Source organism: Ranitomeya imitator, chromosome 5 (genome assembly GCF_032444005.1).
Source record: "Ranitomeya imitator isolate aRanImi1 chromosome 5, aRanImi1.pri, whole genome shotgun sequence".
NCBI lineage: Eukaryota > Metazoa > Chordata > Amphibia > Anura > Dendrobatidae > Ranitomeya > Ranitomeya imitator.
The window spans coordinates 262,260,194-262,272,242 of record NC_091286.1 but is presented as its reverse complement, the minus strand read 5'-3'; the positions used below and the strand labels follow the sequence as shown (position 1 = coordinate 262,272,242).

Sequence of the window (12,049 nt, the reverse complement as noted above, 5' to 3'; positions counted from 1 at the left end):
AAATTATTATTTCAAATAAAAAATTTTTTTTTTAGAACCTTGTCAATGTCTGGACTAGATGTTCAATTCATTTGGCAACTCATTTGATTAATAATAGTATGAGTTTTCATGGAAAACACCAAATTGTCTGGGTGACTGCAAAATTTGGAACGGTAGTGAAAATATACATAAAAAGGGCACAGATTAAAAGAAGTGCAAGGTGCAAATTAAACCAGGCTAAAAACATAAAAAAGGCAGACAGAATAGGTGAAAAGGCAATAAAGAATCAGGCCCAAGGTGTTGGTGATCATTCATTTTACGACTCTCTCAGCTTATGAAAAAGAAATGATGTAAGAGAATTTTACTTGTTAGTTTTATTTACAGATGTAGCAATAAGCATTTGAATAAGTAATTCAAAAGCAAAAGGAAAAAAAAAAAATCGGGATCTGTGGAAGCGCATGTAGCGCGAAACAGCTGTCATCCTCCAGACATCATGTTCTCTCCGTCCATGTCCATGACAAAATAAAGACTTTTTACAGCATCGGGTTTGGTGAGTGCTAACCACTTTTTTTTCTTTTGCTTTTGAATTACATATCTTTTTGGTGAGCACCCCTTATGCCCATGCATTGAGTAGGAGGTATAAGGGCTGGTACAGCATATTGTAGCACGCCGATTAGTGATCGCGAATGACAGCAGTGCGGGTATATTTTGTTTCTTCTTTTTTTGGACTTCATTTGAATAAGTAAGTCTCTTAAATATTTGTTAGGGGTTCCAGCATTTATACACACAGTTCTAATGCTACCACCCATCAAAATTAGGCAAGTGCTGAAGGCCTCTGCATCATGGTAGCCCTCTCTGCCCAGTGCACACTGCATATATGGAGTAGGCACAGTAGCTGATACTGCTCCTTACAGAGCAGGTGCAAGCAGCGTTGTACCAATACCGCATGAGTCTAAGGGCAGGATCAGACGGCCGTAGATTCTCTCATCCAAGACACTCGGGCTAATAATGCAAATAAGACGTTAAATAAACTAGGAGTTTGATCAGAGTGTCAGCAATCTTTCAGATCGGAGAATTAGAGCACACTGAAAGGACAACATGGAGAACAAAATTTCTCTATCTTCTCCATTGTGTCAGTGCACAAAAATCGAACTGCACCTAAATGTCATCCAAGTGCAGTTCGATGATTTACACTCACTGACTTGCATTGCAGAGTGAGATCCAATAATTAGATCAAACTCGAACATGTTGTGATTATTTCTTTTGATCGCCTCGGTCCAAGGAAAAAATTAAACATGTGCACAGCTCCGTAGAATAACATTGGCCTGAGAGTGATCAGATGTTTTGTTGGATTGCACTTGGGTGGATAATAAGGTGGTGTGAGCGGGCCCTAACTGTAACAGCAGCATTTAAGAGGTTACTGAAGGCCTCTGTGTATGAAGCAAAGTCTGTGACTTGGCTTAATTATAGAACAATAGTTTACTACATTATTGTAGTGTATTGTACCAACAATAGCAGGTTAAAGTTGAGTCGGGGAATTAATAAATAAAGGAAAAAATATATCAAGTTTATATCACCCGTCTTTTCCTGAAGAATAACAAGACAAATCAAAAACATACTGCCATACCTAGCAGTCCAAATTAATAAACTGTTATAATATGTATCCATAGAGTCAATGCCAACAGTTCTGGCAAATTTCACCGAAAATAGGACTAAAAATAAAAAAGTTGTTTGGATGTCAAAGCTTTACCAATAGGAATTGACAGCTCAAATAAGCAAAAAAATTTAAAAGTTAGAGCGCTTGAAGATGAGAAAGAAAAAATGAAGACAAAGAGAGGCCAACTGGTTCTTTGTTGCCCAAGAGCCAGGATAAACCTGGATATTCAACCTGTGCAGCACAGCGGTAGTGAATAACTGGTTGTATTATGTAATGTGGTAATATTGCAGGTTCATATTACTGTCAATAGTGATAAATAGCTAGAATGATCATGACAATCTATTTTCAGAGAGAAAATAAGTAATGTTTTATTTTACCTAGTTTTTCAGGCTTCTTTGTATCTTCAGTATCTTTCTCTAAAATAAAAATACATGTATATAATTATTACATCTATATTTACTATTATACATTTTTAAAATATCAACTTAACCATTTATGTATTTGTCAAAATATCATTTGTGTATCAAAGACAAGCACCTCAGCCAGATGTGAGAAGCAGATGAAAGCAGCACATTGTTATATTATGCGCTAACCCTTCAAAACAGATGTCATAGCCCCTTCCGGCTGTGATAACAGATCATGTGCACAGCTTGTCACATACAGTAGCTCACAAATGGAATAATGCAAGCACATCAGCTCATTATCTTTGCTTGATATGTTCTGTTGCAGTAACTTGCTATTTATTAGGTGATGGTGCTCAGTGTAAGCCGGTAGTTTACGCGGGTAACCGATTTAGGCCAAATGCATCATTTAACATTCTAAAGAGATTTCTAGAAACATGACATACTTTTTTCTGCTTTAACTTTGACTAGAAATGTAAAGAAACATACAAAAGTCAAACAATACTTTATATCAGCAGTAATAAAAATTATGACCAGTACAATATAATATAAATTAATAATTTGGAAGAATACTTAGAAGAACGTTAAAACTGGAAATTAATGATAAATTCAGCTCTGATTGCTAATACTATTTCTTAGCTTGATGGATTTTCTACATTTTCATAAAATAAACATAAGTCAAGGAGCAATGCTTGCTTAGACATCGTTATGTTCTGCAAACATGTCAGAAGGGAGAGGCTCCTGCTGCAGCTAGCTGTATTAAAGGAAGACACAAGACCAACGAGGCTAGTAATTGGCTGCAGTAGAGGTAAACTTGCAGTGATGTGAGCAGCCAACGTTAGCAGAAGACCAGAAGGGAACATTTTTTGCATTTTTGGATGTATTGTTTCTCCTTGCGGAGATTGACATGCTTAGCATGCCGAGATGAGGAGACGTAAAGGAACAGCACTTGCTGTAGCGCTTCTTTACCGGTGCTGATTCATGTTGCAACTATGGTACTCAGAAGTCCGAGATCCTTTTAAGAAAGGTGAGCAAAATACTCCCATCATCCTTCAGAATACACTTTACAAATGGGTATATTCTGAAGGATGTTAGGGGTTCTAGCCACATTTAGTGTAAATATACACTGTACTGTAGTGTCCAAAGTGTTTATTGCAAATGTGACTTTGTAAGTGGGTGTATTCCTGAGGATGGGGGGGTGGTAGTCACAATACACGGTACTGCAGGCACTGTAGTGTAATTCACAGATCCCCCATAACAGAGCGTCATCCACAGATAATATTTTAGTGTTTTATTAAAAGTTTTTGCACACTATTTGGCTCAAAATATTTGTTTTCTTAGTTTTCTCTCTAAAATCTAGGTGGGTCTTATAATCAGGTGCGTCTTGTAAAGCGTAAAATACGGTATATGTATATACAGCGGGTGAAATAAGTATTGAACACGCCACCAACTTTCTAATTACTATTTTTTTTGGCCTATAAGATGCACCTTACCATTGGAAACATTTCTCTAATTAATTAAAAATTCCCTGGCAGTGTAAAGTGGAGGGGTCATTATCACAAATTTTAATGTGCTATGGTAAAATAAAGATTGTGTGTCTTTCTGCAGTGACATACACACAACACAGCTCTACTACATATACACACATATATATATATACACAATCAGCTCTGCTATATGCACATATAGACACACAGAGCTCTGCTACATGTGCATATATAGACACACAGCTCTGCTACATATGCACATATACACACACTGCTCTGCTGCGTTTTGCATAGTACATGCACATGTAGAAATATAGACATACACAACTCTGCTACATGCACATATACACACTTAGGCTGCTTTCACACATCCGGTTTTTGGTTTCAGGCTAAATCCGGCAAATTTGCAAAAAAATGGATCCGGTGTAAATTGTGAAAAACTGATGCACTGGATCCGTTTTTTAGCTGGATCCGGCTCTCTGTACTGAGCATGGGTGAGAGAGAGAGATCTCATGCCAGAAACAAAAACAAAGCTTCTGGGCATGCTCAATGTATAAAAAACGGATTCAGTCGCCAGATACGTTCATTCACACATCCGTTACATGCGTTTATTGCCGGATCCGTCCCTTCAGGCTTTTTTGCCGGACACAAAAAACGTTGCAGGAGACGTTTTTTGTGTCCGGCAAAAAAGCCTGAAGGGACGGATCCGGCACAAAACGGATGAAACGCATGTCCTTCAGGCACAATCCGGCGCTAATACAACTGTATGGGGAAAAAACGGATCCGGCGTAAGAAAAAAACTGATCCGGATTGTGCCTGAAACTGCCGGATTGTGCCTGAAAGAAAAAACCTGATGTGTGAAAGCAGCCTAAGTCTCACACACACATAAACACACACTATATAGATTACCACATCCTGCAGTTATGTATAGGGATCTGTACAGAGGCTGCAGCAGCAGACCATTTGCAGGATCTTCCACTTGATCAACTCAGTCACTTTTCAAGTCATGCGGTCAGTCACATGACCTCAAATTTCGAGAAAATTGCTCATGAGGAAGGTCCTGTAGCTATTTAGCTTCTGCAGCCTCTGTTCCTTTCCGGTAGGTTCTTCTCCTGTACTGAACCAATTACATACTGTAGATCAGTGTACAACAGAAGTAAAGGGCAGCTCTATCCCTGTTAAATAAAACACTTTTAACCCTTGTCAGGCTGCATAATTTTACAACCTTAACAGGCTGCATAGGTACAATTGTACCTTCACATATACCTCCACTGTGGGAAGACTTTACTTGGTTTCAGAAACTAAAGTTCATTCAGCTACAAATGTTATGCTGATATCTATTGTTCAGTGTTGTTACTGGTCACTTATGTTGCTGTCAATTAAGTTAATTCAAACTGGGAGTGGCTTCTACTTGTCTTCCTGCCTCCCTCCTCTCATTAGCCATTTTGCTGTTCATCTCATTGCTGTGAGCACACATTTCTAGGCTTGTGAAGTCTTCAATTTCTTGGAAACGAAGGTAGGAAAGTCTCACAGCATCTAACAGCCAGTTATACCTTTATTCTCATTATGTGGGGACAGAACAGTCAAATTGTCTTTCAGCCTGGACTTGGCTTACATATATTTTGTATGAAACTTATCACTATAGGTATAATTTTTATACGAAAAATGGATAATAATTAGTATCTACATATTGTTTTACGATGTTTTATTTATATTCAGCACAAAATACGAAGCCAAAATTCATCTAGCAAGTCATCATGAGTGATAGTAATGCTGGATCTAGTTTCCGCCATAATCCAAGAAAACGTGTTTGCAGGTTAGTATAATTTTGTGAAAAGCCAATAATGTAGTATTTCGGAAAATTATTTATTTTACATTTTTTCATATTTACAGATTTACGTCTGACGAAATAATGCGAATGCTAGAAGAATCTGATTCTGAGCATGAGGATGAACCATATGTTCCATCTGATGATGAAAACTATGTACCACAAGTGGATGTTACTGAAGAAGATTCAGACATTGAACAAGAAATGGTCATAGAGCATGAAAATGAATACGAATCAGACGAAAGTGTTGAGGATGATTCTGTGCCTCAAAGTGCAGGCGACATTTGGACTGCTAAGGATGAAACTCAATGGTGCAGTAATCCACTGCCAAATGCACAAACAAAATCTCGTAATGTCCTACGACAAAGAGGTGGCCCTGCAGCAATCAGCAACCTATATACAGCAAAAGAGCTATTCAAGTCCATCATGACTCCCGAGATGTGTGACATCATATTACGGGAAACGAATCGAAAGGCCAAGAGAGTTTGTGATGCTTACAACAACGAACTGGTACAACGTTTTCCTGATTCTTCCAAACGGCCACCACAAAAAACATTCAAGCAATTTACTGAAACTGAACTTCATGCATTTTTGGGCATACTGATTGCTGCTGGTGTGCACAGAGCCAACAAAGAGAATCTGGAGGAAATGTGGAATGTTGCTGCTCTGCCTCTTATACGTGCAGCCATGTCTCGTGACCGCTTCAAGATGATACTCAGATTTATCAGGTTTGACAACGAAAATACACGTGCAGAACGTGTGCAAACAGATAAAGCTGCACCAATACGGGACATCTGGACAATGCTGAACAGTAATCTGGAGAGAGCCTACAAGCCATATCATTGTATCACCGTCGACGAGCAATTATTTCCATTTAGAGGTCATACTAAATTTACCCAGTATATACCTTCAAAACCAGCTAAATATGGCATAAAGATTTTCTGGGCTTGTGACTCATCAAATGCCTACCCTTTACAAGGTCAGCTCTACACTGGGAAACCAACTGATGGTCCTCGACAAGTAAACATTGGAGAACGAACAGTATTGGACCTAGTGAGCTCGTATAAAGGCTCTGGAAGAAATGTCACCACCGATAACTTCTTTACAACCATGGAACTAGCTAAGGTATTGAACTCCTGGAACATGACACTAGTTGGTACAGTGAGAAAAAACAAAAGGTTCCTACCTAACAACATGCAGCCTGCCAAAGAAAGGCCTGTATACTCGACAAATTTTGCCTACAATCATGATGCAACAGTCTGTTCATATGTACCAAAGAAGAACAAATCAGTCGTGCTTCTATCATCTATGCACATGACGGGAGAAGTTGAAGAGACACTAGCAGCCAAGCCAGAGATAATAAAATACTACAACATAACAAAAGGTGGCGTTGATGTTATGGATAAAATGTTGGGAGAGTACACTGTGAAACGACGAACATCACGTTGGACTTTGGCATTTTTCTACAATATGATTGATGTCAGTGGGTTAGCATCCTACATCATCTACAGAGAACACAATCCAAGCTTCAGGGCAAAGGATCAACGAAGAAAGTTCCTGAAAGATCTCGCAAATCAGCTGTGTATGATTGCAATTGAAGATCGTAGTACAAACAAAATGATAATGAGAAACCATATTCTTCGAGGTGCAGTAGAAATGGTGCTTGGACGATGCATTGTGGTAGCATCGCAGCCAGCAGCTGGCCCCAAAATACCTCATGGTAGTCGTGGACCCTCCCCTGTTGTTGGTAGTTGCTATGTCTGCAGAGACCTGAGGCGAAAACAACGCAAGACTAGAAAGTCTTGTGTGGTTTGTGTGAAACCCATTTGCGATGAACACTCTGTAGCAAAGCCAACATGCATTACTTGCAAAGAAAATCAATAAAAAAAAGTTTCTTACATTTTCTTTTATAATGTAAATGAACAGTTTTTTACTTGTTTATAATAGTTAAATAGCATTATCATTAAAAAAAAATTTATGCTTTTTCCCTTGCATTATCTTCATTCAAAATATATGAGGTACATTTGTACCTATGCAGCTTGTTATGGATGCAAAAAGATCTCGACCCCTTATCTCGGAAGCGGGTGGAGATATTTTATTGAAATTTGGCCAATATATTCTGGACCAAAAATGTAGAGATGTCACGAAATTTCAGCCCTCTACGTCTTTTCAAAAAAAAGTTATTGCAATTTTAAAACGGAATAGTTACAATTGTACCTATTCAGCCGGATAAGGGTTAAACAAAAGTTTTTCTTGTGAAAAAATGCCTCTAATAGTCCAAAAAATAAGGTAAATATATTTCTAAGGGTGTTGTTGACATGAAATTCTCACAAGATGTTGGCAACAACTGATGCAATCCACACAGGTAAAGAAATCAAATCATAGACACCCATAAATTAAAAAGAATGAGTAATGACACAGGGAAAAAAATATTGAACACATGAAGACATAAAGGTGCAAAAAGCCATGGAAAGTTATGACACCACCTGAAATCTATCAGTAATTAGAAAGCAACCCTGCAAAATAGTGAATAATATTATCAGCTGGATCAACTGATGGCCTAAAAAGGTGTTTCATTAGCAATGTGCAAAACAAAAACATCTCATACAGGGTTAAACCAGTGAGCTGTTTTAAGACATTCACAACCTTATTGTTGCAAAACATACTGATGGCATTGCTTAACGAACAATTTCTAAACTATTGAAGTTTCCAGTGAGCACTGTTGAGGCCATAATCTAGAAGTGGAAAGAATATCATTTCACTATAAACCAGCCTTGACCAAGTGCTTCCCATAAGATTTCAGACAGAGGAGTGAAAAGAATTATCAGAAGAGTTGCAAAGAGCCAATGACCATCTGTGGAGAGCTACAGAAAGACCTGGAATTAACAGGTACAATGGTTTTGAAGAAAACTGAGTAATGCATTCAATCTCCATGGCCTGTATGCACATTCACCACGCAAGACTCCAAAGCTAAGCAAAAAGCTTAACATCATGTTTATCGTTTGCTCAACAACATTGCCTGTGAAATACTGGGAGAATTGAACTCTTTGGATGCCATAATACACACCATGTTTGGAGGCCCGAAAAGCAACCACAAAAAGTCCATATTAATAGTGACATTTGGAGGTGGGAGCATCATGATGTGGGGCTATTTTTTTGCATATGGCACTGGAAAACTTCATGTTAATGAAGAAAGGATGAAAAGATAAGTGTACTAAGACATTCTTAATAAAAATCTTCTTCCATCTACAATATTGATGAAGATGAAATGAGGGTGGATATTTCAGTAAGACAGTTATCCCAAACATATAGCCAAGCAAACTTTCAATTGGTTTGAGAGAAAGAAAATTAAGCTGCTAGAATGGCCCAGCCAATCACCTGACCTGAATCTAATAGAAAATTTATGAAGGGAACTTCATAGAAGGAGACCATGAAACTTTAAGGATTTGAAGAGAATTTGTGAAAAAGAATGAGCCAAATTCACAACTGAGCAATACACGTAACTAGTTTCTCGATAAAGGAGGCATCTTGGAGGCTTTTCTACAAAGTATTAAATACATTTCAGAAAGTGTGTTCAATACTTTTTCCCTGTGTCATTTCTCAGTATCACACATAATTTATGGGCATGCATGGTGTGATTTTTTTCTTCCTGTGTGCATTGGATGGGTTATTACCGACATCTGGTGAGAATTTCAGGTCAGCAACACCTTTAAAAGTATATTTACTTTGAAAATTGGTGACATGTTCAAAAATTCACCTGCTGTACACTGTATATATATATATATATATATATATATATATACAGTGGGGCAAAAAAGTATTTAGTCAGTCAGCAATAGTGCAAGTTCCACCACTTAAAAAGATGAGAGGCGTCTGTAATTTACATCATAGGTAGACCTCAACTATGGGAGACAAACTGAGAAAAAAAAATCCAGAAAATCACATTGTCTGTTTTTTTAACATTTTATTTGCATATTATGGTGGAAAATAAGTATTTGGTCAGAAACAAAATTTCATCTCAATACTTTGTAATATATCCTTTGTTGGCAATGACAGAGGTCAAACGTTTTCTGTAAGTCTTCACAAGGTTGCCACACACTGTTGTTGGTATGTTGGCCCATTCCTCCATGCAGATCTCCTCTAGAGCAGTGATGTTTTTGGCTTTTCGCTTGGCAACACGGACTTTCAACTCCCTCCAAAGGTTTTCTATAGGGTTGAGATCTGGAGACTGGCTAGGCCACTCCAGGACCTTGAAATGCTTCTTACGAAGCCACTCCTTCGCTGCCCTGGCGGTGTGCTTTGGATCATTGTCATGTTGAAAGACCCAGCCACGTTTCATCTTCAATGCCCTTGCTGATGGAAGGAGGTTTGCACTCAAAATCTCATGATACATGGCCCCATTCATTCTTTCATGTACCCGGATCAGTCGTCCTGGCCCCTTTGCAGAGAAACAGCCCCAAAGCATGATGTTTCCACCACCATGCTTTACAGTAGGTATGGTGTTTGATGGATGCAACTCAGTATTCTTTTTCCTCCAAACACGACAAGTTGTGCTTCTACCAAACAGTTCCAGTTTGGTTTCATCAGACCATAGGACATTCTCCCAAAACTCCTCTGGATCATCCAAATGCTCTCTAGCAAACTTCAGACGGGCCCGGACATGTACTGGCTTAAGCAGTGGGATACGTCTGGCACTGCAGGATCTGAGTCCATGGTGGCGTAGTGTGTTACTTATGGTAGGCCTTGTTACATTGGTCCCAGCTCTCTGCAGTTCATTCACTAGGTCCCCCCGCGTGGTTCTGGGATTTTTGCTCACCGTTCTTGTGATCATTCTGACCCCACGGGGTGGGATTTTGCGTGGAGCCCCAGATCGAGGGAGATTATCAGTTGTCTTGTATGTCTTCCATTTTCTAATTATTGCTCCCACTGTTGATTTCTTCAGTCCAAGCTGGTTGGCTATTGCAGATTCAGTCTTCCCAGCCTGGTGCAGGGCTACAATTTTGTTTCTGGTGTCCTTTGACAGCTCTTTGGTCTTCACCATAGTGGAGTTTGGAGTCAGACTGTTTGAGGGTGTGCACAGGTGTCTTTTTATACTGATAACAAGTTTAAACAGGTGCCATTACTACAGGTAATGAGTGGAGGAAAGAGGAGACTCTTAAAGAAGAAGTTACAGGTCTGTGAGAGCCAGAAATCTTGATTGTTTGTTTCTGACCAAATACTTATTTTCCACCATAATATGCAAGAAAATGATAAGAAAACAGACAATGTGATTTTCTGGATTTTTTTTTCTCAGTTTGTCTCCCATAGTTGAGGTCTACCTATGATGTAAATTACAGACGCCTCTCATCTTTTTAAGTGGTGGAACTTGCACTATTGCTGACTGACTAAATACTTTTTTGCCCCACTGTATATATATATATATATATATATATATATATATATATATATATATAAAATACACTCTTTTGGATTGGCCCTTGAAAGGCTGTTACATCTCAGGGCTTTTGTGTGATATGTCTACCAACTGTCCACAAGCCCCTAGCTGGTGAAGTAGCCACTGGCGTCAGAAAAGTTTTTATGGTTATATATGAAACATGTAAAGGGTTAATTAAAACAATTTATAGCATGTAAAAGTTGTTATATGTAAAATTACCTTTTTTAGGTTGCTTTTGTTCTTTTTCAACCTTAGCAATTGGTGATACTGAATAATAATAATAATAGGATAGGATAATATATAATAATAGTAATAGGATAGGATATATAAAGATACAGTATATTGTAGTTTAAAAGATTCTGTAGCTTAAAGCTTACAGTGATTGAGCATTTACTTTACATGGCTTACTTTATTTGGTTAATGGTCACAATCATTTCAAAAACTTTGCATAAATCAATAGTATGAGCAAATATAAGAAACTTTACAACATACAGTGCCTTGCGAAAGTATTTACCCCCCTTGAACTTTTCAACCTTTTCCCACATATCATGCTTCAAACATAAAAATACCAAATGTAAATTTTTGGTGAAGAATCAACAACAACTACAACACAATTGTGAAGTTGAACGAAATGTATTGGTTATTTTACATTTTTGTGAAAAAAACAAAAACTGAAAAGTGGGGCGTGCAATATTATTTAGCCATACTTTGCTGTGCCACCTTTTACTGCGATTACAGCTGCAAGTCGCTTGGGGTATGTCTCTATCAGTTTTGTACATCAAGAGACTGAAATTCTTGCCCACTCTTCCTTGGCAAACAGCTCGAGCTCAGTGAGGTTTGATGGAGATCATTTGTGAACAGCAGTTTTCAGCTCTTTCCACAGATTCTCGATTGGATTGAGGTCTTGACTTTGACTTGGCCATTCTAACACCTGGATACTTTTATTTGTGAACCATTCCATTGAAGATTTTGCTTTATGTTAGGGATTATTGTCTTGTTGGAAGACAAATCTCCATCCCAGTCTCAGGTCTTTTGCAGACTCCAACAGGTTTTCTTCAAGAATGGTCTTGAATTTGTCTCCATCCATCTTTCCATCAATTTTAATAATCTTCCCTGTCCTTGCTGAAGAAAAGCAGGCCCAAACCATGAAGCTGCCACCACCATGTTTGACAGTGGGGATGGTGTGTTCAGGGTGATGAGCTATGTTGCCCTTACGCTAAACATATCATTTGGCATTGTTGCCAAAAAGTTCGATTTTGGTTT

The 12,049-nt window shown here is 38.3% G+C and overlaps 1 protein-coding gene across 25 annotated transcripts in view; it reads right to left on the bottom strand.

Moving 5' to 3' along the window:
* The window catches only part of LOC138637428 (titin homolog), a 1,151,517-nt gene that overhangs the window by 81,919 nt on the left and 1,057,549 nt on the right, over positions 1-12,049 (bottom strand). For 23 of the 25 annotated variants that reach the window (XM_069726100.1, XM_069726118.1, XM_069726113.1 and 20 more), the window contains 3 exons: positions 11,006-11,053; positions 2,484-2,504; positions 2,014-2,052 (listed from right to left, as the gene is read on the bottom strand). In XM_069726100.1, coding sequence (XP_069582201.1) covers positions 2,014-2,052; positions 2,484-2,504; positions 11,006-11,053 — 108 coding nt within the window. The remainder of the gene's footprint in view (positions 1-2,013; positions 2,053-2,483; positions 2,505-11,005; positions 11,054-12,049) is intronic. The other 2 variants (XM_069726106.1, XM_069726124.1) reach the window with 2 other exon arrangements.